The sequence below is a fragment of the Alternaria novae-zelandiae genome, assembly GCF_023758075.1.
Source record: "Alternaria novae-zelandiae strain BMP 2774 chromosome Unknown scaffold_1, whole genome shotgun sequence".
In the NCBI taxonomy this organism is placed as follows: Eukaryota; Fungi; Ascomycota; class Dothideomycetes; order Pleosporales; family Pleosporaceae; genus Alternaria; species Alternaria novae-zelandiae.
In genome coordinates, this window is record NW_026056961.1 from 2,287,099 (window position 1) to 2,313,946 (window position 26,848).

At 52.5% G+C, this 26,848-nt stretch overlaps 9 protein-coding genes across 9 annotated transcripts; 4 read left to right on the plus strand and 5 right to left on the minus strand.

The window, feature by feature from the left end:
• Positions 1 to 86: 86 nt before the first annotated feature.
• On the minus strand, positions 87 to 1,969 carry J4E88_000740 (uncharacterized protein; the record flags this gene model as incomplete). Its single annotated transcript, XM_049394414.1, has 3 exons — positions 87 to 949; positions 1,005 to 1,590; positions 1,643 to 1,969. The coding sequence occupies 3 exons, from the start codon at positions 1,967 to 1,969 to the stop codon at positions 87 to 89; spliced, it is 1,776 nt and encodes a 591-aa protein (XP_049260243.1).
• An 880-nt stretch (positions 1,970 to 2,849) lies between these two features.
• Positions 2,850 to 7,558, minus strand: J4E88_000741 (uncharacterized protein; the record flags this gene model as incomplete). Its single annotated transcript, XM_049394415.1, has 7 exons — positions 2,850 to 3,967; positions 4,039 to 4,135; positions 4,199 to 4,980; positions 5,075 to 5,182; positions 5,497 to 5,779; positions 5,834 to 6,207; positions 6,445 to 7,558. 7 exons carry the CDS (start codon positions 7,556 to 7,558, stop codon positions 2,850 to 2,852), a joined length of 3,876 nt encoding a protein of 1,291 aa, XP_049260244.1.
• A 395-nt stretch (positions 7,559 to 7,953) lies between these two features.
• Positions 7,954 to 8,760, plus strand: J4E88_000742 (uncharacterized protein; the record flags this gene model as incomplete). Its single annotated transcript, XM_049394416.1, has 1 exon — positions 7,954 to 8,760. One exon carries the CDS (start codon positions 7,954 to 7,956, stop codon positions 8,758 to 8,760), a length of 807 nt encoding a protein of 268 aa, XP_049260245.1.
• Positions 8,761 to 11,156: 2,396 nt separating this feature from the next.
• J4E88_000743 (uncharacterized protein) lies at positions 11,157 to 13,183 on the minus strand (the record flags this gene model as incomplete). Its single annotated transcript, XM_049394417.1, has 2 exons — positions 11,157 to 12,956; positions 13,028 to 13,183. 2 exons carry the CDS (start codon positions 13,181 to 13,183, stop codon positions 11,157 to 11,159), a joined length of 1,956 nt encoding a protein of 651 aa, XP_049260246.1.
• Positions 13,184 to 13,891: 708 nt separating this feature from the next.
• Positions 13,892 to 15,172, plus strand: J4E88_000744 (uncharacterized protein; the record flags this gene model as incomplete). The annotated part of the gene is made up of 1 exon (XM_049394418.1): positions 13,892 to 15,172. One exon carries the CDS (start codon positions 13,892 to 13,894, stop codon positions 15,170 to 15,172), a length of 1,281 nt encoding a protein of 426 aa, XP_049260247.1.
• Positions 15,173 to 15,349: 177 nt separating this feature from the next.
• Positions 15,350 to 19,234, minus strand: J4E88_000745 (uncharacterized protein; the record flags this gene model as incomplete). Its single annotated transcript, XM_049394419.1, has 3 exons — positions 15,350 to 17,924; positions 17,973 to 18,081; positions 18,130 to 19,234. The coding sequence occupies 3 exons, from the start codon at positions 19,232 to 19,234 to the stop codon at positions 15,350 to 15,352; spliced, it is 3,789 nt and encodes a 1,262-aa protein (XP_049260248.1).
• Positions 19,235 to 20,279: 1,045 nt separating this feature from the next.
• J4E88_000746 (uncharacterized protein) lies at positions 20,280 to 21,374 on the minus strand (the record flags this gene model as incomplete). Its single annotated transcript, XM_049394420.1, has 1 exon — positions 20,280 to 21,374. One exon carries the CDS (start codon positions 21,372 to 21,374, stop codon positions 20,280 to 20,282), a length of 1,095 nt encoding a protein of 364 aa, XP_049260249.1.
• A 553-nt stretch (positions 21,375 to 21,927) lies between these two features.
• Positions 21,928 to 23,091, plus strand: J4E88_000747 (uncharacterized protein; the record flags this gene model as incomplete). Its single annotated transcript, XM_049394421.1, has 1 exon — positions 21,928 to 23,091. One exon carries the CDS (start codon positions 21,928 to 21,930, stop codon positions 23,089 to 23,091), a length of 1,164 nt encoding a protein of 387 aa, XP_049260250.1.
• A 1,148-nt stretch (positions 23,092 to 24,239) lies between these two features.
• Positions 24,240 to 24,899, plus strand: J4E88_000748 (uncharacterized protein; the record flags this gene model as incomplete). The annotated part of the gene is made up of 1 exon (XM_049394422.1): positions 24,240 to 24,899. The coding sequence occupies one exon, from the start codon at positions 24,240 to 24,242 to the stop codon at positions 24,897 to 24,899; it is 660 nt and encodes a 219-aa protein (XP_049260251.1).
• Positions 24,900 to 26,848: the final 1,949 nt, after the last annotated feature.

Sequence of the window (26,848 nt, forward strand, 5' to 3'; positions counted from 1 at the left end):
AGAATGTGTGTGTGTGTGCGTGAGAGAGAGCTGCCAAACACCTGCTCTATCTACCTAGGTAATCTCTGCTCTGCGACACTATTTCTCTAGATAGTCAGCCAATAGCTAGCTGTATCCGGATCCAGCGTAGTCCAACAGTAAGGCATGTCTCCGCAGAGGCCGTCCTCCCCAAACCTCCTGTCTCTGATCACCGCACTATAATTCTTCATCGCCAGTCGAAAATCCTGCTCCGCTTTCTCAACTTCCTTACCCATCCTAGCCAGTATGGTTGTATTGTCGAACATGTGCGAAATCGTTTCCCCGCTGTTGACGAATGTAGGCCGGTTGAAATCGACAACTAAACTGATTTGGCCAATAGCAGCTTCAACTTGTGGCATGAAGGGCATAATGTCGGTAACACCTTTCGCAGTTGGCAATGGCGAGTAGAAGGCGAGTGGGTGGAAAGGAAGAACACCAGTTGAGGCGGCGAGAGCGTTTGTGTTGAGCGTGCCGTGAACTACTGATACGAGGTGGGCCATATGGGTCAGGATGTCAATGAGAGTTTGCTTGTCCTTTAGAGCAGATGGGAAGTCTACTATCTGAGCTGGTATCGCCTCATGGATCCACGCCTGGAGCTCAGTGTCGTTTACGATTGCGCTTGTATCCTTGTAATACGATTCCACGAAGGTGGTCATGAACCGGCGTATGGCAGCATGGATAACGGATGCATCCCGGTAGAAAGGAAACGCTTTGATCTCGGGACCGAAGCTAGAGTCAATCAGACCTCGCTTTTTCAGATTGGCTTCGAAGTAGTTCGCCTGGAAAGAGCTGGATTCTCCGGAATGATACAGTGAGTCGGTGTAGTTACCGGCTTGACTGCCGGCCCATGGGAAGAGTTGATCGATGGGGCCACCGGGGTTTATCAGGTTGTCGCGGCCGATGACTCGGAACGCCCAAGCATCCTTCATTACTACATTACCGCTATAAGTACAGTGACACAATTGTGGAAGAGTGGTTAAACTTACATCGATGTAGTATGGCCATGACAGGATGTTCCTCACTCAGAGTGCGGATAGCGCTCAGGTACACAATCTCACTAACCGCGTGCGTGGCCCCGAGATGATACCATTGCGCGTACCAAAAACTGTTCAGATTGAACATCATCTTGGCCAGCAACCAATCGTTAGTTGAGTCGCGGGGGGTATAGACGAGGTCAGAGCCTTCTACATTCGGTTTGATGGCGAGCGGCAGGAAGTTCTGAGACTTGGGGTCGATGTAAAAGTACGCTTGGCAGGCAGCGCCGTATTTTCCAGCGGACTGTGGTTGATACTTTTGATCCAGATAATCGGCAAGAAAGAGACGGCCAGAGGATCGGAGCGCTTCCAGTGTCTGTCCCGAAATCGCGTCGGCGTTGGAGACGGAAAAGGGAAGCTTTGCGTCTTTTGACACCCGCACGATCTTGTACGGGTTGTCTGAGAGCTGAGCCATTGAAAAGAGCAGGTCGTCTGTGTAATTCGTCAATAGTCCTGGATACGGACCTTTGGGCGCGCTTTCTTTCCACAGGCCGTTATACAGCTTCGCATAGTCATCCAAAGTGTTCAAGCCGCCAGCCTGAGGTATGTTAAGCATAGATCTCCGCGATCAGTCCGACAAATGTACTTACTGCCACAATGGATGCTTGAGCAGCTTTAGCATCCTCATCATTCTTGGCGCTCAATTTGTCAGAGAAAGCTTCGAAGCTGTCCCCTTGCGCCTTCGCAACTGGTCCACCAATACTGCCAGCTGGATAAAATGCAGTGTTGCCGGCGATTGAGGGACCATATTCCCAACCTGCTCGCTTCTCTGCAAGCGCAGATGCACGCGTACTGGAACTGGAGCTGGTGCCAATCGAGAAGTGCGACATGTCCCGGCGCCAGGGTGAGAGGACTGCTCCGTGAGCAGAACTACTGGCGCAGAGCAAGAAACAAAGTTGATAACGCATCTTTGGCATAGAAAATAGATCAAGAGGAGTGTAAATCTGAGATGTATAGATGTGTTGATTCTCGTTCCAAATGGCTGAGCCGATGGTTTTATGCTGATCGAATAGGTCCGGAACTCAACGCATCGCAGTTATCAGAACCGCGAGAACCGAATTGAACACAGAAGCCGAGACCTCCGTCTCGTACAACCTGTCTGGGAAGTCTATGCATTGTGTTAGTGAGGTCACAAAGCTGAGGTGAGCACAATCTAGCCAGCCTTGCGCGATTCCGACCTGAACCGCCGTCTGACAACCGAAAGCAATACCGCCCGCAAGCGCACAGCATAGTGACTAAATTCCGTTTGACTCTGGTTACAAGCTCTGCTAAGGCAGCTGCTAAGGCAGGCTCATATGAGGATGATGCTGGTGTTAAGTTAAGTTAGTGCCGAGACGTCAACGAGATGCCCAGGTGGCATTAAACCACCATAGGACACTTCATCGGCTGATATCGGTTTTGGTTCATTCGGAGCCCAAGAAGTCAGATTAAAAGTCTCTCTGCCCAATGTGTGATTGATCATCGCAGAGCAATTTTGGAATTGTATGGGCTTCGTACGAGCCAACAAATTTGTGACATCGCGACATCGATTGCCGAAGTAAACGGATTGCCAAGCGAGCCGACGGATTAGTTCGGTCCCGGGGCAAAAAGCGCTAATACAAAAGGAGCGTAGATCCGGAGCTCAGGTGTCATCTCCCGAATTTGTGCCGAGCTCTAAACAGCACTCGGTAACAAACAAGCATACGTTATGAAGATCCATGTATATCAAACGTGATCGATTCTATCTTCTTTCAACCTCAAATTTATCAATCTGGGATGGAATGCTCGCAGCGTAACGAAGCTGGTCTCGCCATACGACTAAGATCCGTTGGCACCCTGAACGTACGGTTTCTTGTAATTGTAAGGAGGAGCCATGTTCGAGTACCAGGGATCATAAGTCAACAGTACAAAGCCAGGATCAGCAGCTGCAATGTTTGAAGGCCAACAGCTGTTCTGGTCCAAACCTTCGTTGGGTGGGGCAGCAGCATGGCCCCATGCAGCAATCGTAAACTCAGGGCGCTGAGTGACGGTCACGTGTACTTCAGTGTACTGATACCCCTTCTTCATCGCGTATACCTTGTTGGGGGCAGCGTTGGCTTTTGCCGCGAAGTCGGAGTTCGTCAGATCTTCAAGCGGAGGCTTGAAGCATGCACCCTTCCACATCCTGCCAGCGCGTCTGTTCTCATCGGCTGGCAAAACGCGTACCATTTGGCCTTGAGCATCGACGCCGGCTTTCAAAAAGGCGGGATGGTTTCTGTGCAATAGGTAGGCGGGTGGGTACTCATCTCGATCGCAATCGTCCGGCTTTACCCATCCCCGACCATTATGCTGGTAGGTCCAGACATCGGTGGCTTTCGCGTCGAGCCGGTGCTTGATAGTAGCGTTTTCCTCATCGCAGGTCAGAGTCGACCATGACGGATGATTTCGAATGACTGAGCTGTAATGGTAACAAGCTTGTGAATTCTCTTGCGAACAAGTCGCTTTGAATTGCACTGGCACCGCATTTGGCGCAAAAGCGAGCGAGGTAATGACCATGTTCTCTTTTCTTGTTAAACCGTTGACGCAGGACTGCTTGCGAAGTGTGTTGGAGGCCTCGCCGAGACGGAGTGTTGATTTCCCTGCGGGTACTCTGCATTTCTTTGCTGGCTTAGTAACGCCATTACCGCTGCCACCTCCACCTGGTCGACGGGGCCTTGAGCTATCGATTGGGTTACCGTCGTCACCCTTTTTGCGACTGTGACGTTTCATGCGCTTTGGCGGCTTGAAGCTCGATACACCGTTGGCTACGGTGCTCAAGATTTCGAAAGCTTTCTTGATATCTTGCGGCACCAGGTCCGTACCCCCGCATGGACTCAGCCACCATGAGAATGCGCCCTCGGGGTCTTCTTCTTCGGGATACAGATACGCAGCCATCTGTGCGGCTGTTGTAGCCATATCTGTGAGATTGAGTTAGTATAGGTGTGACGTGTGAGACGCAGTAAGACGCTAAGCAAATGAGCCGACTTACCCAGACCAATATCCAGAATCTTGCCCACTACGGGTATGAATTGAACTCCGACGTCGATTACGAGTTTGATACTTGACATGAGCACATAGCAACTAATCTAGATAATCGTCAGATGGCAAAACGTTTCCTAACCGCGATTAACGGGTATTGGATAGCATACCTGAGCGATCAAGGGCATTGCTTCCAGAACAGTGTCTGCCAGTTCGTTGAGGAGGAAGTTGTCGCACAAACATTTCCCAGGCGCAATCAACTGACTACCCGCTCCCGGTCCTCTCTCCCAAGGAATACTGGTTTCCATAGGGTAGAATCCGATACACCCGTAATTAGATGTTCTCCCCTCCTCTGCCGCCTCATCTAGTGCGTCCTGACAAATGGGTTTGCACTGAGTCTTGCTCACTTCGTTGTATGCTGGGTCCCTGTATATGATGCATGTCTGATCATTGGCGAGTTTCGCTGCGGTTTTGTTGTAATAGTTGGGATCTTCGCCGTTGCCAAAGTCCTCCCCAAATCCGTGTGGTCCACTTTCATCGGGCCCATCGATAGGAGTGGTACATATCTCCTCGGGACAATAGTTGTATTTGCAAGCAAACATGCAAAGTCGGTTTAGTTCCACATTGAACTCGTCCCAAGCTACGATGTTGAGTCCAGTCTTCTCGGTTGGCAGATCTAGAAGCTTTCCAGTTGTGTAGCATATGCATACACGCTCAGGACAAAATCCATAGAGACAGGTGAAGTCGCAAAGGTCCCCTGACTCTAAAGTGATACCTTCCCCGGAGGTACAGCCTTGACCACTCTCGGGTCGTGGAGGTAGAATGCTCATTTCCTGCGCAGTGAACTCCTGGAGATCAACGGCCCAGTCAACAGTCCCAGCAAAGTTGAATGACTTCCATTCGGCACGTCGGGCGTCCTTGGTTTCAGGAGTCATATAACTGATGTAGTCACCTGAAAAGCGAATTCATATTAGCAAAGGCCAAGTGCAAGCTCCGACGATGGCTGTAGCGCAAGACCAAGAAGGCTCACCAGCAGCGTGACTCACCATTGTACACCATGACATCAGTACGCGACTGCTTATCGAAAAAGGTTCGAGACGAGTTCTCACCAGGGCTGGTGATAAGCTCAGTGATCTCGGCGTAAGCGAGGTAGCCTGGAGTTCTAGTGCATCGGCCCGGAGTAGCGTCGGAGCTGTCTCTCGATCCTGTAAATTCACATTTCGGGCCCCAACAGCCATCCTGGGCCATATGAAAAGATCTGCCGTAACTTGCTTCTCCCACAAAAATCTTGTTATGTGGGACGCCTGCTTTCGAGACTGCTTTCGTCGTTAATCAAAGTGCATACAGCGCGGCATTCCTTCACGGATCGAACATACTCATAGCTAGAGAATTTCGCGTCTCCGTGTAGTTGACTGTCATTTGAATCAGCATGACCGTTCGATCTCGTCTGAGTCGTTATAGCACCCACCATGGCTCCGGATACATCGACCGGAAGGACATGAGTCATATGCATTGGGATTACCAGCATCCCATTGCCCATGCAGATCGTACGTCATGTAAACAATGTAGTCAACGACTACCGCAATCCTGTCGATAGGAAAAGCTTTAAGATACCAGTACGAGGCCGGTGCGGCGATGGACACAGAGACGCCAGGTTCCAATTCTTTCTTCAAGACCGTAAGGAACTTGAGATAGTTCAGGCCATCGCTTGGTCGGCCAATAGGTCGGCCATCGACTAGTATATCAGGAGCCTATGAGCTGGTAATTAATGTATGCTAGAAGCAGGCAACGATAGCAAAACTTACACCCGGGTATTCCCAATCGATGTCTATGCCATCAATGCCTTCCACTTTGGCGAATTGGGCCAGATTCCTAGCGAACTCATCCCGGTGGTCTATGATAGCTCCGCGAATAATGTTGTACGTTGCCGGTTCTGTCGAAGCCGCCCAGCCGCCAAATGAAACAATGCGCTTGACATTTCTCAGTTCCTTGAAGTCTTTCCAGTGGTCAGAGCCGTCTCGAATAGCGGGCTTCCAGTTATCGGGGTTGATGTCGGCAAACGCCCAGTGGATGTGCGTGTAGGATTCGCCGACGTTTGCATGTCGAGCGTTGAGCCGCAGACAAGGACGTTTGTGATTATATGCTTCATAGTAGCCGATTCGCATAAATTCGTTCGGGGCTGGAGAATTGTCCATCAGTTGATTGCCGCAATTAGAGACGCAGGTGTTCTGGAAATTCTTGTCTTTGCTGCCTGGCGCACCATCCTTGGGCGCATGGATGTCGCAATGGGCTGGAAATACACCGCAAAAGCCCCAATTGCTACAGCATGCCTTCAAAGGGCACGGATTCAGATCAGCTAGTGATGCTTTATTCGTCGGTCGTTGCGTGCCAGGAACCAGCGGCCCACACTGGGTACCTTGCTGTGGCGGTGGCATGGGGGGCAAGCCGTCACTGACGCACATGCTGTAGCCGATCAGCATATCCTTGCACTCAGTCCATGCCCAAGTCTTTCCTCTGTTCCACTTCTCAAGGTTGCCGATAGTCACGCCATACTGTCCGGACAATCGATCGCAAGTATCTCCATTCTGGATAAGGTGTGTTGCGCAGACGCCATCGGATCCCGCTTGCGGCACGGCGCGTTTGCGAACATGGGTAGCGTTGTTGTTGGCGACATTGCTGGTACTGTTGGCATTGATCGTATTGTTGACGCCATGAAGATCCACTACTCGCACATCTGGGAGATGACCGACGACGCTCTGCCCGTCCGGTAGTGTGCAGTTTCCATTGCTCCACCCTAATACTGCTTTCTGGACCTGAATAAGATCACCCGTGCTGTCGATAATAAGGCCGAACGCGTTTCGTGCCTGGCGTCCGCCACCGCAGAGCTCGACGACGATCTGGTTCGGCGTCCGAGCTCCGTTGGATCGCACGTGATCTGCCAGCAAGCTAAGGGCGGACTCCGCCGTTAGCTTTGCCAGGTCGTCTCCTACATGAACGCCGACAGCCAAATCCTTGTGACGCGCAAACAGGAACTTCTCGTCACAATTATCGCGCGCAGCAAAATACATCCCCATGCCCATGAGCAACCCCACAATATCGCCCGACCGTTCCTGCCCGTCGCCGCGAGTTGTCATCTGCATGTCGTGCGAAGTCTCTATGCCATCCAGAACGCATGCTGGCGCAGACTGGAGGCTCGCTCGAAAAAGATCTCCTGCCTTCTTTGGATTTTCGACAGGGACTTCTGCGATCATGGATTCATCGTCTCCGCCACCCAACGTGCAGCTGCGGATCAGCGGTGTCGTCTGAGGATCGTCAAGTGCCGTTGAAATTGAGAATTCGAGCAGCATTGCCTCCTTACACCGCTGGATGCGCTCCATTGAAAAGTACGTGATCCAGCTGTGCGTATTTGCGTAGTCTACACATGCTAGCGGGCAGTCGTACTGGTCGGGGTAGTAGGTATTCGGGCTGTCAATCGGCGAGGCGTCGTCTTCAGTAAGGGGTTCGCTAACCCAAGTACCGTTGGGGTGCATAGCGGATTGTACCCGTGCGCAGCCCCAGAAAAGGAGAATGGAGAGGTATCTTGCCATCGCGAGACTGGTGCTATTCTGAAAATGACTTCACGATGCACTGCTGTAAGGACGATGCAGAAAAAACTCGACTTCCGCACCCGGTGAAGCACCACATACACTCTTCGAAACAACCGCTATGCATCTTGCCTACTCGTTCAATCCCAGTATTAACGTGGCACAGCCGCGAACCGCTTGATTGCATCAATGTACGGTCGTCAGGTGTCTCGCCCCGACAGATCGGTAAATGAATACCTCAAGGTCATGTACGCCGAGCCGGGTAAACAAGCGATTATATGAACCACACATCTCGTCAACACAAGTTCTCAGCAGTATTCTCCTTACACAATTACGAGAATATGCCTACACTTGAAGATATCATCTACTCACGCGAGGCGTGCATCGCTGCAGTCCGCGATTACTACCAGTTTCTTACCCGGATGTACATGGATGAAAGCGTCATTATCGAACCACCCAAAGAAGGCTGGCCCTCTGTCACTCCCGACTCCATGCGAGGTCTCAACAAGACGGACGAAGTAATTTCCCTTCTCCAACATCTTCCATACATCCGTGGGTCTGGCAGCAGCTTCGAAAATCCTCAAGCAGCCCCATGGTGTGCCTTTTCCGACTGGCAGAGGGACCTGGGACGCGTGCTTCAAGGTGGTGTTAAGGGTGAAACACTTAAGCTTTGCTCAGAAGGCGCCAGCTTTACTGATGAAGTACCGGCCCACGTCATCGGTTTAACTACTGGCGGACGAGACAATGCAGACTTTCTGCTCGACACGGAGTTGGGCGTTGTCTACTGGATCGAATGCCCCTACGAGATTAGGCACAATTCGTCACGCGAACCAATCGAAGACGACCCGTACGATTACGCGCCAGACAACGAGGCTCAATGGCGGGCCGAATCGGAATGCTGGGCTATTGCTGACTTCTTCGGCATGCTCAAAGATCAATTTCGGCAACTCTCTTTCATTCCCATTGGCCCAAAGTCAGTCATCGATATTTATGCGACTCTAGGGCCCGAGGATAACGGACTTGTAACCATGCTACAAAAGGTCTATCGTGAGCATGGATGGCCGGATGTGACGCGCTATCGAAAGACTGAATGTCTCGCCGCGGTACAAGCCGCCCTGCAGGAGCACTATCCCCACTTTGTTCAGTAGGAAGTGAGTCACTGCTATCAAGAGGGTTGTGTGAAGGTTTCGTATCTCTTAACAAGGACGTCGAGCTCTGTAGTAGATAGCAAGCTTCAAGCAAGAACGAATCAATCCAGACTACCAACATTTCCCAAAGCCGTCGAGAGCAGGGACCGACATATCACCCTAGAACAACACGAGGCTTCCTTTTAGCCGAGTCGAAATGCGTGCAAGGGATGCAGTTGGTCATGGCGTGAAGCCCCTTATCGATCAATATGGTTCTTAGTCATTGATGATATAATGGAGGCATATGCCACAGATTTCTGCGCTGTCAAATCACTTCATAGATAACCTCACTTTGGCATATCGACCCTCGGCGACATCTTGCTTACAATGGCTCTTTCCACAGGCGCCCCTCCATTCAAAACTGCTGTTACGGCGTCTGCAGCCCAGCTGACGCTCATGCCTATCGCAGAGCCAACTATTACCCGAGATCCTTGGTACTGCGCGACGGAAAACATAGCACAATATTTCGATGTACCGAAGCCCACTGGAGCCCTTCTGGATGAGCTCCTTATCTACGGAGACAAGCTGATCGAGGACTGCACACTTACTATCACGCCTTCGGCTACGGTTGTACCAACGTGTCCCTTTCCAGAATGGACTAGTTGGTGTGGTTTCACTACCGCTGCGCCTCGAGAAGTTCTTCCAGCCTATTCCTCCCATGGCAGCGTAGCATCTTCCTGGTGGGCTGCACATAGCTCGCGAGCCGTGGAAGTCGTTCAACGCTGCCCCAATACTTGGATCAGAGAAATGCGCGAGGCTCTTTGGGGCGAAGTCTGGCTGAATGACACCATTGCGTTTGCCGCATGCTACGCCGAGGAGCATGAGATCGACAAACCTTCGACCACCACGCAATCAAAAAGCGGCTCTCTAGAAACGACTTCTACCATCTCGACTATTGTTCCGACCCAAGATCAGGTCACGGCTAAGACTGCGTTGCCGAACAGTGTCATCGGCCGAGTGGAGAGTGTCAAAGTGATAGTAGTTGCAGGCGCGGGGATAGCTGCAGCCGCCGTCAATTCTGTGCTGTAAATAAAACTGAATAATATGGATATATCATCGGGAAGCTTTGTTTTGTGTGCGCATGTGCTCCGGACCTGGAGAGGCCGAGCCGCATTCCTTCATTTTAGCAAGATACAGGCCGTAGACGACCTCGGGAGGCAAGACACCCCACCTTTAATTGAAAGCGCATATGCGCCTACTGTCACACTCCAAGATCTGCAGGTCTCGGTGCGGCCCGAGAAAGGAGGCAATATAAAGCCGCAGAAAACTGCATAGCCGATTGCCGTAGGACATTGCGGCGTAGTCAGGTTGATTCGGCTGTACATGACAACACTCACAAAGATGCAGGCCACGATACTAGCATTACGATCTATGACGACCTGCACCACTTCCAAATTTAGGCTACTATCATTGAGATTCTATGCAACATCGGGGTGTCGGTCCGTAGTCCAGAACTCTCATTGTAATTCTGTGCAAAGCAGCCGGTTAGCACAACGCGTTCATCATCAAGCACAGTTTAAATCGTTGCAAATCCAAGAGCTGTTTCCCTCAAGATAATTAGTCCAAGTTCATATTACACGCGAAGCATTAAGACCCTGATAATGCTTGCCCTTCAGTATACCCTTTACATTCTCCTTGCTTATCTTGGTGCATCCTGCATCAACGCACGCGTTCTTCGTCCAAGGGATTGCTCGTTCACCTGGCCTGCCAAGCAAGGTGACACCTGCAGATCCCTAGCGGAAGAATGGAGCATCACTGAAGCTGAATTCATCAGCTTCAACCCTGGAGCACCATGCAGCTCGCTCGTAGCTAATACCGAATACTGCGTGGAGTGGCAGGGCGATCTACCCGTTACTTCCCAACCAACGCCAACAAAAACGACACAATCATCGTCTTCATCCTCTCGCTTCACATTGCTGCCACCAGTAATCACATGGGAGTTTCCCGCTAGTGAGTGGCACGCTTCGACTACTACGACGAAGCCGCCTAGCGGCCCAGCGACCCCGACTCCTGTTCAACCAGGTGCATCGACGAAATGTTAGTATTGAGCAACACGGTGGGGAATGAATGGGAATAAAGGCTGACAAATCGCTTGGCATAGGTAACAGATGGCACCTTGTGAGCTCAGGCGACGTTTGCCAGAAGATAGCCGATCAATACAGAATCACCCTCGCCGATTTGTAAGTCCACACCATCTTACCAATCAACATGCTCCAGCAGCTAAGCATGCATCTGTAGTTACAAATGGAATCCTGCTGTAGGAAACAGCTGCGCTAGTCTATGGCTAGGCTACTATGTGTGTGTGGGCTCTTCGTGAGCGCAATCATGGAGCAGGGTGGAACAACTGTATACCTCCGTCAGGAAGCATGAGCAAGCCAACTATCCAACTTGCCCCAGTCTATAAACTCAAGTGATGAATCGTCCATGATGTAGTCGGTAGCCAAAAAATCATTCGCGCAGCTCAAATCCATGCTGTCGAAGAATGCGCCGTCGACCTCGTTAGAGTAGGTGAAAGGGTCAGTGCTGTCGAACCCAGTGGCTTGCGTAGGTCCAAATGGCGCCTGAAAAGGGTTCTGATTTAGATCCATTAACCCATCGAATTCATCAGGTATAGCATTGCCGTCGGGTCGGTGTATATCAGTCCCGGCTTGATCGGTAGAGGCAGCCGCATGAACGCCGTTTGTAGTGCGTTTCTGGCGCCGCAACCTTGCGCTATCGCGTTGATGTCGTAGACGTGCTATGAATGCAGGTTGCGGACGAAAAAGGCCATCTTTCGAGCGCATCAATGCTTCATGATCGTCATAGGCCTTCAAACATAGGTTGCCAACAGCTGCATGGATGGGCCTTCTCATGTCCTCGAGCATCTCCGGATTATTGTCGTACGTTTCGCCGATGAGTCGCCAAGCTCGATCAGTGTCGATCAGGTTGGGATGAGCGCGAAGAGTATCTAGCAAATGAATTAAGGCGTGCCACTGCCGAAAGTAGGACGCGCTCCACGCAAAGCGTTTGATGACGGGGTTGGTCTGCAACATGATTTGTTGTTCAAGAAGCTTGAGACAGACTTCCCAGATCTTCTTGCGCTCTTTGAGGGGTGTTTTCTCTAATGTGCCCCAGTTCCGTGGATGATGTATCAGAAAGCGGGCTACATTGAGACCATACCGGGCCACAACCATTGCAACAAGATGCAAGGGCTGAGACGGGTCACAGTAGCGAAGATGTTTCGTTTCGATGGTATCCTCGAGCTCTTGAATCAAGCTTTCACGGGCGTTCTTGCTCTTTGCCGAATGGTCAAGGTTCATCTGCCTGGGGTCCATTCCTTCTTGGCGCAATGCCGCAATGCGTGGCGCAGCGAACTTTCCCATTTCACATCTTGTTACAATGAAGATAACATCCGTCAGTCCATTAGAGTCTGAGGGTAGCTCAGACATGCCAGGATACAGCTGATCGTCGTTGACACTGATAGGCCATTCGGCTCGCTCAGGGCCGATGTCAGGATCTCGGTATTTCGCGAGACCGCACAACTCCGCAGCCCGGGAGTCATGAGCTTTCAACTGAAACCAGATACGGCGGCGTATCTCGGTCTCGAAGGGAGATATTCCTAGATATTTACCATCGCGCTCAAGACCCATGCTTTGAGCGACGCGAACAGCTACGCCGGTAAGCGTCCAGGTCGCGCGTGGCGCATAGATCTCGCGGATGGTGATCAGATGTATTACCAAAGCCTGAAGAACAACAAGATTGGAAGTCTCCATCACTCTTGCTCTAGACAATGCCGCTTCTGTCCCCGAGATGTACTGAGAAAGTAGATGGTTGCGCGACTTGGCGAAACGTTGCTCACACTCTTCTTGGCCCAATGACATGATAGCGGAGCCATATATAGCAAACATGAGAGCTTCGAGCGGTCGCGGTATGAGCCCAAGATTTTTGGCAGCTTTTTCAATCATAGGCCGTAGACTAGGTACATGCACCACCTTAGTCAACGGATCCACGTTACTGACGAAGATCTCCCAAAGCTGAATAAGGCGCTCGAGCGGTGGATGACGAGGCTTGCCGCTGCGATGGGAGGATCTGATAACAGCAAAACCGGAGTTACCCGTCGTGGACTCCTCCTCGCTAATATCGCTTGAGTCTTCCAAGTCGTTGTCAGGGTCGAGAGACTAAATACTCATTAGCGTCGGCGCGATGATGAGATTGCCGTAACAGCACATGGCATAGGTCTTCCACTCACTTCTTCGACCACTCTATTCCATAGGCTGTTCTCCACAAAACGAAAGGGTGCCTGGCCACGAACAGTCGAATTTTGAAGGCCATACGGAGACGAGTCAGACTCAAGAGACGAAGGCGTCTGCAATTGAACGACATGCTGCTCTTGTTGATTGGGCATGTTGTGCATCAAGGGTTGCGACTGTGGTCTGCTGTTCGCCTGATTTGGAAGGTTTCCGGGGTCAATTCCCTTTTCCTGAAGGAGAGCCTCATATTGTTTCAGCCGATCAGTCAGTACCTTGACTTTGACGCGTCTGTTCCTCTGTTTCGGTGGTTGAACCGGGTTGAAAACGCATTCGACGCTGCTCTTGACGCAACCAGCACATGGCCTCTGTCTATCACACTTGACCTTCCGTTCAGCGCATCGGATGCAGGAGAAAGTGGGTCTTTTGTGGCCGCTTGTGGGTAGGCTTGTGGTTGCCATTGGGGAAGTCAGCTGCGCTGAATAAAAGTAACGGCAGGTGTTGCTATTGTCTCGTTACATGCCATTGGAGTAAGCACAAGATGCGAAAGAAGATGACAGGAGTTTAGGAAGTGGCGATGCGGGATGATGGTAAATGCGTGAAACTGTATCGGGAATAGTGCGCAGCTCATTCCAAGGTTATCCCCGAGCCGTTGCCCGAATGCTCGAGACCCGAAGTACCCCAACCCCGAAACCTCAGCACGTGCTTCAATGCGCCCGATCCCGCGCGTTTAACCATAACGATTGCTTTGGTCTTATCCTATATATAACGATGATCGATCTCACAACCATGGCACGATATCAAATTCCGAGCTTATTCGGACAGCCTCCAAATTTCAGCTCAACTGAACAACCCCATTGTCTACCATGAATATCTTAATCGTCGGCTCAGGCATCGCTGGCCCAGCCCTAGCCTACTGGCTCTCCCTCAACCCCAAGCACACCATCACCATCCTAGAGAAATCCGCCTCCCTCCGACCCCACGGCCAGAATGTCGACATCCAAGGCAGCGCCGTGACTTGCATAAAAAAGATGGGCCTCATGCCACAAGTCCAGCAATACAACACTAAAGAACTCGGCACGCGGTTCATCAACTCGCAAGGAACCCCCTTCGCCCCCTTCCCTATCAAAGAAGGCGGCTCAGCAAGTCCGACATCAGAATACGAAATCCTGCGCGGCGACCTCGCAAAGCTACTCCACCAAGCAACAAGCTCTCAATGCAACGTAACCTACCTTTTCAATACAACCGTTGTCCAAATCCTCCAAAACGACTCTTCATGCGTCAAAGTCCGCCTCAGCGATGGCACAACACGCACCTATGACCTACTCATCGCAGCAGACGGCCAATGGTCCAAAACACGCAGTCTGGTCTTCGCAGCCCAAGACGTGGCCATCGAGCACAAAGGCATGTACGCCGCCTACTTCACCATACCACGCCTCCCTTCCGACGCACCCTGGTGGGACATCTTTGTCGCAAAAGGTTCACGTACCGTTGCCACGCGTCCAGACCCTCACGGTACAACCCGCGCGATGTTTACTTTCATGCCGTCAACCCCTGCTCAGAAGCTCGCTTGGGAGCAGGCAAGTAGAGCTGGGAGGAAGGCTCAGGAAAAGCTTGTTCGCGAGGAATTTGCAGATGCAGGGTGGGTTAGCAAGAGACTTGTTGATGCCATGGTTACGGCGCCAGACTTCTATTTCCGCGCTATCAACCAGGTCAAGATGAAACGGTGGAGTCACAATCGTGTGATCTGTCTGGGTGATGCGGCGTTTTGTCCTAGTCCGTGTACGGGCATGGGGACGTCGCTGGCGGTGCTGGGGGCGTATGTTTTGGCGGGTGAGCTGAGCTGCGTTGACGACCCTGCTTCTTCTATGACTTTCGACGGTCTTACTGCTGCGCTGACACGCTACGAGGAGAGGTTCCGACCTTTTGTGGTGCAGAGTCAGGTCATGTCGCGTTTTGTACCGGGTTTTATGCATCCGGGCTCGGCTTGGAAGAGGACAGTCTTGCACGGTTTCGTGAGGCTGGTGTCGATGGTTCTGAGGTGGGAGTGGGTCGGTCCGTGGCTTGGAGATACGGAGACCAGGGATGATGGCTTCAAGCTACCTGAGTATGCGGCTTTTGCAAGGGTAGAAGAGAAATCGCTGTGAGTTTCATGTGATCAGGCTTCTAGTGTACAAGTGTGGGTATCTCAGTTATTAGAACCTTTAATGTAAAACTATCTAATGGAATGGAAAGGAAAAATATGGGTGATGGACCATTACTGAAAGACGACATCGATCAACAACGCCACGCTATGTGTGAGATGATGCGAAGCCGCCAGGTCTCTACACACCAACCACCCTAGGCGGCTCATCACCCAGTGGCACATCAGTCTTCTGCCTTACAGCAGCCCAATCGGTGAGATCGCTATCGACCCTCGTCTCATCGGAGCCATCTGCGGAAGGACGATCCGCAACATCCAATCCACCCTTCGGATCTGTAGTTCCCATGTTGTTAGCCTCAGTGATAGGGCTAGCAAGCTCAGGATCAGACTTGTTCTTTGCGTCATCACCTAGATGTGCTGCACCAAGCGAATTTGTGTCGTGTTCCTTCAACGCAGCATCACCAGTCGCCTGATATCTTGGAGGAAGCTGCAGCTCTTCTCTTTCGAGGTGTTCGCCATGCTCCAAAGTAGTGGTCGGAGCGGTGCTCATCCGGTGCATTCCTCCACCTCTTGCGTTACCGTCAACGCTTCTTCGCGCTTTTCCAGGATCCATCACTTTGGACTGATCTTCTGGAAGGACTCTGCCGGGCTTGTCGTTGGGTGCATGGGTGTTTGGCCTTCCTTTGGACTGCGATCGCCTGACATCCTTCTTGGCGACCTCAGTGGACTTGCGTCCGACGCGTTGGCCTTCCTTATGGTCCCCTCGACCGGTGAGAGAGCCCACAATTCCGTTCTTGTGTTGTTTCTTCTCGTCGGCGATCGTTTTTTGTAGAGCCTTCCACCGGATAACCACATTCTCTTCTACGGATTCCTTCTTCTCGGAAGGTCGCTTGGCTCCATTTTGAGCCTCCTTGATAGCCGTAATGTGAGCTTTTGACTCCAGCATCTTCAGCTCCTTTTGCCCTTCAGCAATGCGTGCACGGCGGAGGTAGTTCGTAGGCTGGTACCGCTTCATGTATTCCGCATCAAGCCCCTTCATCGTATACGCCAAAGGGCCAAGAAGAGCTGCGATGTCTTTGAGCACAAAGCCGCCAATACCGAAGCCTACGCCTCGGACTGCACCTATAACACCGTTCTGTTTTGCGCCATTGTAGGGCTGGGTGACAAGGCCCGAAACGCCATCCTTTACGCCGTAAAGAAACTCATCGCGGCCGGCGCGCGTGCCTGAGTGGAAACCAGTGACTCGGGGTGGTCTGCGTACAGTTTCATCTCCGTAGAGACGTGGAGCGTTGTGGAAACCTTGAGTAATAGCGAGTGTCAAGTCCATGGGGAATCGAGCGATAGCGTGACCTGTCTTTCTGAACCCAAAAGCAGCTTCGCGGCCGAGCTCCTCAGCCAGCTCTTCGTCCGGTTCCGTGATCTTCGAAATGGATGATTCGTTGCGATTTGCTTGTGGCCTGGCTCCGTCTTGTTCGCTCTTGTTGTGCGTCGTGTTTCCAGCTCCATTTGCACTGTCGGCGTTTGCTTTCGCTAGTGTTGCCTTCTTGTGCTCGTGGCGTTCATGGTGCTTGCGCTTCTTTTCCTTAATTTGCTCCCGTTTCCTAATGCTCTTCCCCATCTCGACAGGCATGCCTCCTACACCGGCAGCCGCATCAGAGAATGACGACATCAGGCTGCCCCAGACACCAGTAATTGGCTCGCCTGGGCCACCAAAGTCGTTCCACTCGTAGTGTCGTATGAGTCGCAACTCGCTCCACTTGAGCTTCTTCTTCTCTACCAGGATCTCGGCAGCGAGTGCGGACAGCTTGACCTCGGTATTCTTGATCTTCCATACTGCCGCACGGTTGTCGAGGAAATCGCAACGCATGCTGCCTGCGCCGGTAAGGGGTAATGACCTGTGGAAGGAGCGCACGGCGTTGAGCGCTCCATCGCCTTCCTTCGCAATGCTGTCTGCGATCTTCTTCACGTTCTCTTTGGCTTCTTCAGTCAGACATTGCTTGATGCCCTCCGCTAGTCTTTCTGCGTTGAGTTTCTTGTAGGGTATACAATCGTGCGCTCCAGCCTTTGCCTTACTAACCATCGCACCCCAGAATGGCTGATCGCCAAAGAAGGGTACAATCATTGTCGGTATGGCGCACTTGAGGCCAATAGCGGTTGTACCAGCGCCTCCGTGATGGATAACCGCACTGCACTTGGGAAACAACCAATCGTGCGGTGTGTTCTCAAGCATGAAGACATTTTCCGGGCAATCTGCGTTGGAGCCAAAGCCACCCCAACCCTTCGAAACAAGGGCACGGCAGCCAACGGACTTGACCGCTTCGAAGATCAGACTAGTGAATTGGTCTGGGTCATCTACAACAATGGAGCCAAACCCGATGTAGATTGGGGGAGGCCCATCGTCCAGGAATTTCTTCAACTCATCCGGTGGCGTAAATGAGGAAGCAAGATCCAGAAAGACGAAACCGGAAATATCGATCTCTGGGCCCCAATCCTTTGGCTTTGGGATGAGACCGGGTGACCACATGTAGGTATAAGGTACCTTGAGCCGATAGAGTTGGCCTGGCGCCCATATTCTGCTAACTTCCTCAAGATGCAAGACCTGGGTACGGAATCGATTTATAAGGTCGCCGAGACCCTGCCACATCATCATCTCGACGAGCGGATACGACATGAAATTGCTGTAGGTGGCTTCGACGTTACTGGCCTTGATGTTGGCAAGTGGATGAGGAAACTGGCTCGTAGGCGTGTAAGGGAAGCTGTCGAGTGTTAGTACTGACTCGCAAGTCTACATTTCAAGTACTTACGTGAACATCATGTGTAGCGGAATGCCGAGCTTCTCAGCAATATGAGTGGGTGCAAAACTTGGCGGATTGGAAATGATAGCATCTGCAACGAAAGGTGCCTTATCACCCACTACTTGATATTAGTCATGTGTAACACGAATGCATCCGAGGAACTTACTCATTTTCACGTTCGTCTTATCCGTCTCGTCGTCGGTTGCGTTGATGCAAGCACGCCACATGCCCTGGAACATTTCGTACATCTGGCTCCTTCGCCTGCCGATTTCACCCTCCTTGATAGTGTCGATGTTCGGTATTAGCCCAGGATTCTTGACCATGAACGCCATCAGCTCTGCCGGGTTGCCGCCAACAGAGAAAAACTCCAAGCCGGAGTCCTTTTCCACAAAGTCCTTGAAAGCCGGGTGTGTGGCCATGCGAACGCGATGTCCGTAGTCTTCTTTCAGAATCTTGCCAATCCGGATGAAGGGCTGAATATCTCCGCGCGAACCAATGATGATGATAACAATGTTGAGCTTGATTCTTCGTGAAGGATCATGTTCCATTTCGTCGTCTTCAGGGCTAATCTTGGTAGCTCCGACATCGTCGTAACTCGTAGGGCCTTGCTCGTCGTCATTGCCATTCTTCTTGAAAGCTGTGCCCAGAGCCTTTGCGATGTATCCACTGCCAAGGTTCTCTTCCAGTATACTAAGCTTCAGACGTCCGTCCGCCTTGGATACCCTGCCCTTTGTATTGAAATGCTCATTGGCGATCTTGAGACGAGAAAAGGGCCCCGATCGACGTCCGCGAGGCTGGCGCGTTGCTTGCTTGGTGAGGTCGTCTGCATGGCCGAGGCTCTTGCGGGGGAGTTCTCTCTCATCGTCTGAGGAGTCTGAGGATTCGGATTCGGGGTCGAAGGTGATTGTTGCTGCTCTCTCGGGTGCGGCTGGTCTTGCCTGGCGGGGCTTCTGCATCCTTTCTAGCAGAGAGTGTCGCACAGAGGGCTTCGGCCGTTCTGTTGCCCATCTCTGCTGTGTGGGACGCGTCGTCGACGCGAAGTAGTCCTGATCATCGGGGGTAGACTCCGCGGTGTCTCGTGGGGCATCGATGGGCTGGTCTGGCGACGATACGCCTGCTGGTTGAGCCATGTGTGCGGTCGAAGTGTTCTGGACGGGCGTGGGCGTGGTGGGCTCTTGGCCAGGGATATTCGGAAAGGTCGGCTCTTCGATGACCATACCAATGGGCGAGACGAGACCCTCGCGCTTGGGACTAGGCGTAGGGTTCGCCATAGTGAGTTGTGCGAAGAGCTTTGGCGTCTTGGTGGGTCGGAAGATCTGGGTCAGTGACGGTTCCGCGTTGCCGGTAGTGACGGCGCGATGATGGTGACAGCGCAGAAAGAGCGAAGTCTAAGCCTGAAGGACGCGCGACACCCGGCTTCACCTGCATGCGCCAACAAAGCTTTTCGTATAGTCGCCTGGATCCGGACAACGGGCGCGCAAAAAGGTGAATAAACACACGTGCGGATGGCGTGGGATGGTCGTAGCGGCCGATCAAGGCCACTCGGTGGACAGCAGCACCAGCAGGAACAGGCGGCATGACATCACGTCCAAACATTTGCAGTGTGGATCTAACGGAAGGCGCCAACGCGGGAGTTAACTTGGTCGGGTTAATTCGACGGTCTTGAAATTGTGCCTGGGCGTTCTTGGGCGACTCTTTTTCTGCCGAGGTTGCGCGACAGGGATCACAATCCCATGCCTTGAAACATGGCAATCTCCCCCGCCAATGTGCGTGCCGCTCGTACACCACTGGACACGAGATGCTAACAAGAAACGTGGTACATTACAGACGTGGCGCCACTGCTGAGATGGTATGGATGATTCGGCATGTTTTCAAGTGCGATGCATGAAGCCAATACAGCACAGCGATCGTGACCCTATGATGCAGCCCTAAGCGTGTAGCGTCCCGACCTATCCGGGCTGCTCTGCATACTCTCCGGATGCGCTATGGTCGGCCTCTAGCAGCAGCCGGCTGTCGATCCGCAGATGCTTTTGGAAGAGTTCGAGCAAATTTAGCTAGGTCGTTGCCGCTTCTAGTGCATGATGGTGACCGCGTTGTTGTAGGGTCAGATGATGCTTGTACCTAGGTAAGAACCACCGGAGTAGGCCAGCGCATCGAGGTGCATTTCGCGCAGAAGAATGTGGTCATGGCAGCACGGGCAAGAAAAAGTCGATTATCTATGTGGAAGCTTTATTGGAAGATCCCGAGCTTCTAGCTCAATCGCAGTTCGCACCGTGCTCGAGGGAAGAGCCCTGCCAAGCTTCGCGATGATGCGAATCATCGCCCGAACCCCAGACTGTACAAGGATGCTTTGACAACGTCCTGCGCCCAGCCCGCCCAGCCCCGTCCAGCCTGGACCATGTTCAAGATCTTGATGAAGGTGCGGTTCCACTGATCTTGGTCCTCCCAATCGTCGGCATAGGGCTCGAAAATCGCCGTTTCGATACTGCCAGGTGCGCCGGGCGTAACCAGATCCCAGTCGCCATTGTCCTTTTGACGCACATGCATCTTGGGTCCTATAACCAGCGCCCGACCAAGTATGCGAGAATCGGCTACGAAGCGCGTACCTGCGTCAACGACATCTTCCACCTTGCCCACGCCGCCTCCCGCGAGTATGAAGCGCGCACTGGCGGGCACGATTGGTGTATCGATGAAGTATGGACAAAGCAGGTTCACGCGGATGCCTTGAAGGCCGCTTGTCACCCTCAAACTCCTGAAAAGACCAAGCACCGCGTGCTTTGCGGCACAATATTGGGGTTGTATGGCAATGGGGCCGAGAGAGGCGATGGAGCCAAGCAGAAGGATATGGCGATCGCGTGGGGAGGTAGTGGAGGGCTTCGAGCTCAAGCTGCAGTCTCTGGAGCCGGGGTTCTTGGGCAGCCAGAAGCAGGCCAGGTGAGTGGTGTATAGCACACCAGTGAGGTTTACGTCCATGATCTTGAAGACGGGTGGGGGTGGTGCAGCCGCATCGAGGTTTGCAGGTTCTTGGAGGACGTCGCGACCTGCTATGCCTGCATTTGCGACGACCGTGTCGATACCCCCGTGCGGGCTCAGCTCGACTGCCCTCTTGAAGAGGTCGACCTGCGACTGCCAGTCCGTCACGTCGCAGTGCACGAAGTGTGCTTTGCCGCCGTTCTTGCTGTCTTTGTTGATATCACGGCAGAGCGCGTCTCCCTTCTGAACACTGATATCTCCCACAACGACTGTAGCGCCATCAGCTACCCATTTCCGCACGAAACCCGCACCAAAGCCACTCGCTCCTCCCGTGATGAGTACGACCTTGCCCTTGACCCAGGCTGCATCGTAGGGGACGGTGATGTCGATAGGCGGCGACTGAAGGACGTTCGGTTTCTGTGGTTTGTAGTCGTCCATTGCAGTGGTTGTCGCTGAGTGAAGGTGTTTGAACAAGTACTATGGGGAACTATGAGGGTGAGGCTGTGTATGGCTCTTATATCGTGAGGTACCCGCATGTACGCCCGTGGAGGTGCAGCAACTCTCACCTGGCGCACTAAGGAGAGCAGCCTCGGCTCGCGAGCATACGGTCGCCCATCCACCTAGTCGAGTGGGAGCCCGCGGCCATGATAGGCTGCCCCAGTGTTGAGCTTGTCGCATTATCCATAGTCTGCAACTAAGGGGAGAAATACGACCGAGAAGTGCACACGCGAATGCGAGGTCGATCAGCCGCCAGACATGGTCGTGGTAAGATGACATGGGCGACGTCCTGAGTGTCCACACACGAGCTGGTGGGGTTGTCAGGCTAGCGCTGCTGTGCCTGAACCCCTGCCGAAATTTCCAGTCGCATGCATCCCCGCCTTGCAGACAAGTCATACATTCGCTGCTCCTCATCCACGTCCTCTCCTCTGGGCCACCTGGGTACTAAAGGTCCGAAAGTATCACGACCAAGCTATTCCCGATCCATCGCACCATGGCGGCAAAACCTCCCGCCCTCGACGTGTCGGCCACGCACATCGTCGCGACGCTCTTCTACAAGGCCGACACGCCCAACTTCTTCCAGCACGCCGATCTGTCGCCCCGAAGTCCCGGCGACCCAATTCCCTCCGCCTCGCTCGAGTCGCTGAAGGACGGCGCCGTCCCCACCGAGAACCTCGCAGACTACCCCCTCGAACCGCCCACACCTGGGCCCAACGCCCGCGATAATCTCTACGGAAGCTATGTCAGCCAAAGCTGCCTCACCGAGTTCTTCGTCACCCTCACCAGCATTATAGCCGGCTTGGAGCAGAACACCATAACGAGCAAGAGGCTGGAGGCAAGCAAGCTCTGTAGGGTAGTCGAAGTCACGTTCCCCTTGCCAAGCGCCTCGCCCGTCGCGCTTGAGACGTTGCGCAGGCATGAAGCCGTGTCGCGCTTCGAGCGCGAGTGGAACGTTGAGTGCGTTTTCCAGGCAGACACCATACATCGGCGCTACAAGAGGCTTGCCGTCTTCGACATGGACAGCACCCTCATACAGCAAGAGGTCATTGACGAGATCGCTTCGCTGATTGGCGTGGAGAAGGAGGTATCCGCCATCACCGCTGCTGCCATGAACGGTGAACTCGACTTTGAGGCTAGCCTACGCGCGCGATGCAAACTGCTCAAGGGCGTGCCAAGCAGTGTTTTCGAGACACTGAAGCCAAGGATAACATTGAATGAGGGTGTGAAGGATCTCATCACTGCCCTGAAGCGATTGGGCTTCAAGACAGCAGTACTTAGCGGAGGTTTCACTCCCCTAACAGGATGGATGGGACAGCAACTTGGTCTCGACTACGCCTTTGCTAACCACCTGGCCGTTTCCGAAGACGGAGCCACACTCACAGGCGAACTGACCGGTGAGATTGTGCACGCCCAGAAGAAACGCCAACACGTCCTAGAAATCGCCGAGAAGGAGAATATACTCCTCGACCAGGTAATATGCGTCGGCGACGGCGCGAACGATCTTCCTATGATGGGCGTAGCCGGTCTGGGTGTCGCTTTCCACGCAAAGCCAAAGGTACAAATGCAAGCTCCGGCTCGTCTCAACTCGAAGAGCATGCTGGATGTGCTATACCTCTTCGGTATTTCAAAGGAAGAGCAGGAAACACTATTGCAATAGCACAATCACTCGCCGTACAAAAGGTAACCATCGAATACTGTCCCGCTCGCATCATGCATAGTAATCCTGTTATTACGTGAACCAACTAGCTATCTCGATTCCTCGGTTGCGTTGCTGCGACAAGGCGCGTGTGGTCGTCTGATGCATGTCCGGGACTCAGGCACACAGCGTGGCGCAGCTTGCCCCTCCGTGTCTGCCTGCGACCCCAGCCACGGCGCCACAATATGCGATGCGATCACAGCCTCGCGGCATTATCATAATGAAGACGAAAGGCATGCACATAAGCTCGTTCAGTGTACTTTGAATTATTTGCGCATCTTCTCTGCACGTCGCTACCAAGTATCGCGTATCCTACTCGCCTTTCTACGTTCCGACTCGCCAGTAATCAACAAACGAAAGATGAAGCTACCCAATTTACCGACAGACATATATCGCCTTCTTCTTGATCAAGTGCGCCTCACCAGTGCAAAACACTTTGAATCACGTTAACATTCGTCTAGCTCTCACTGTCAGACCAGATCTCGCTTAGTCTCGTTTCGCATACATGTCGCAATCAATGCGAGCCAATTATCTTCCGCACTATCACCGTGGGTGCTTGCAAAGAGCGAGGCTCAACTATGACTGCACGCATCACCAATGGCCTGGGATGGCCTTTTCGTACTATCCCCTCGGGCAGATCCAAGAAAAGCGGACACGGTTCCCCCGCAAGCATCGTGAGCAGTCTAAAACGGAACGGTGGTAGATTGGCAAAAACAGTGCGTCACTTGGTCATCCCATCTTATCCCGGCCATAGCTACATCTCCCCCGCGACGATTCTACACATTATAGAATGCACACAAAACCTTGCATCGTTTAGTTGGAACGCCAACTACGCTATCCCCTTGCCTGTTCTCGAGACGCTGCACCGCAATCATCCTTCAGCTCAGTTAAAAGTCACGAACCACAACCGCAAGGATTTTGCTCTAGATGAAGCTCTCCTGTCATCACCTCAGCTCCACACACTCGACATTACAGTCTGGTGCTTCCATCGGGGGGCAACACGTCTGCAGGACGAAAACAGCGATCTCTCTAAACTCAAGACACTACTCATGCGGGGCCGCAACCTCAAGGTCCTACGGTTGCGTCTCAGTAAACAGCAACACTTTACCATGGCTGCGAGAAGTCAACGTAACAGCTACACGGCTATGGCCGTTGGCGGATCTCATTTCCGATTCCAGGAAACGGATACATTCCCCACGCTCGAAGAGTTGGTCATCTCCAGAGCTGATGACCTTGCGCACGCCTACGAGTTTAGCCCCAAGCACTGCAGCGATTGGGCCTACGCCATGGACTGGAGTGAGATGCGCATCTTGGACGTGGCCTCCACTTATTCTGAACACCTGCTACGAGAGATCGCTGGTCTAGTACCCAAGCTACACACGCTGAGCTTGAACCCGACCTCTATCGACCACGCTACTCTCCAAAGTTTCCTGGGAACTGTGCCACTGTTGTCAGATCTGAAGCTGGTTGCTGGAAGCACGTCGAACGTGTATGTTGGTAGCTTTGACAAAGCAGTCACGAGGGTTTGTGAAGCCATTGGACCTCAACTCCACTCTCTCCAGATCGAATCTAGATCTGGTGTGGTCATGCCGTGGCAGGATCAGAGGATTCAGGGGGTACTGGAGTTATGCCCGCAGCTGAGGTACTTCGAAAGTGTCATCGAGGGACTGGGTTCGACCGGTAAATGGGATGGAGATGTTGTTGGCAAGCCGGCTTCGTACAAGCGTGCATTGATGTCATCGACTGGCACTAGGAAATCAGGTATGTAATACATTTCTCCTCTCAAATGACGGGAGACGATACACTGCTAACGTACCTGTGTAGTCGATCCGTATGCGTCATGCTGTGGCACTGGTATAAATGTACCACCTGAATGCGTCCCCCGGTACACAGCTCTGCCCCCAACATAGCGGACATCCAAACCACACGCTTTGGCCATCTCCTACATAATCCATCGCGCTTTGCAAATTCCTAGTCTTTTCCAAACACCTTAGCCAGACCTTCTTCCAACTCATGCTCACACGTGCATGGCGGTGCTGATATCTGATGCTCTGTGACTCGAGCCGGCTGAGTTTGAGACAGTCCGACGTTTCTGCAGCCCTCGCAATACACCCGTACTACGACCTCTTTAGCCTGCATTCGATGCTCACAAGGCCGCAAAGCGTCAAGCACAGCGTCTTTGAAGACCTGAATGCACCGGAAGGTAGGCGGCGATGGTTTTCCACGTGACAAGTAATATCTCACAAGGTCTGTGGGATCGGTGCGAATCTTGACCTTGAGATGGAATGTTTTTAGATTGGGGAAACGCGTCTGCCAGTTGGTAGAGCGTCGAATTGCTTGTAAAACAGCACCTTCACGCGTGGCATCTCGGCCTGGTGTTATTTGAGTGGACGCAACCAGAACTCTCCAAGCTGTATCCATATCGAGGTTTTGATCATTAGGTCGCGATGTATACAGATTGAAAGTGACTTCGAATCTCCGGATCCACTTACACGCATAAAGTGGCGGGAATTTAGGAAAGAACGGCGAGAAAAAAGGAACCCGGGTGGCGAATCTGTTGCTTTTATAGTCTGCCTCTGTCAGTTGTTCATTTAGATATGCAGAGCCTAGTTGATCAGATCCCCGTTTCACTTACAACTTTCACGGGCGATCGCGGCCAGCTCTGTGTTGCCACAGCGCAAAACTGGTATCAACAAGCTCACCGCTTGGTGACTGGTGTTCTTATCGATAGGCTCGGGAAAGGTAAGGGCGTGACCGAGGACTTCTAGTTGGAGTTCAGTAGGTAAGTCTGACCATGGATGGAAAGACGCTGTCTCTTGAGGTGCGGTAGCGGTCGCCATACATGTGACGGTGGTGAGTGGTTTCAGGGCGAGAAAGTCATTGTGAATCTGGGTGAATGGATATTCGTTTGTTAATCTCAAGAGCATTTGCTATTCACAAACACCTTCGAATAGTCTGGAAGCGAGTCATATCGCGGCAAGGATCGTGTGGCGCGCGTGCAAATCCCACGTAACAAGTGATGTGAGGTTGCTTTCACCTCCACCTACAATGCGGTTCACTACTACCAGCTCGGCCAGCGACTATGTGAAAACACCCTCCATGTAGCCGTATAGACCATGTCATCCATCAGCATATCAATCGTTCCTTTCCCCAACTCACCAAGCTTACCTCACCGATTCTACTCCACAACAAAAATGCCCGATCAAGTCATTACAACCACGGGTTCCGCAAACTCACTAGTGCAGGCCGAGTCGGAAGACTCAATCTTCGTCCAATACTGGAATAAGCTTCCAGCAGAGCTAAGAATAATGGTTCTGGAGCAGCACCTAACCTTCCCAACTCCAATCACTTACACAAAACACTGGGCCCTAATGAAGTTACGCCTCCTTCCCCTACTCCGTACAGATTTCGCGACCATAGCAAAAACCGCATATTACAATAACAACGTCTTCCAGGTCACAGATTATACGCTACATTACGGACATCGACCATCGCTACGTGTCGGGAGCGAAATCCGCCACTTGGAATTCCGGTTTCAGTCAGTTTCTCGTCATGATTACGGAGGCTTAGGTCTCCTCTGGCAGCCGGCAAACCAGATACCAAGGAGTTGGCAGCAGAACATCCCCAAGCTGAAGACTTTACGCATCGTCCTTGATGCGCGTGGGTATTGGCGTACCACAATGGATGGATCCCGAGTCTGGGTGGACGCACGGATTAC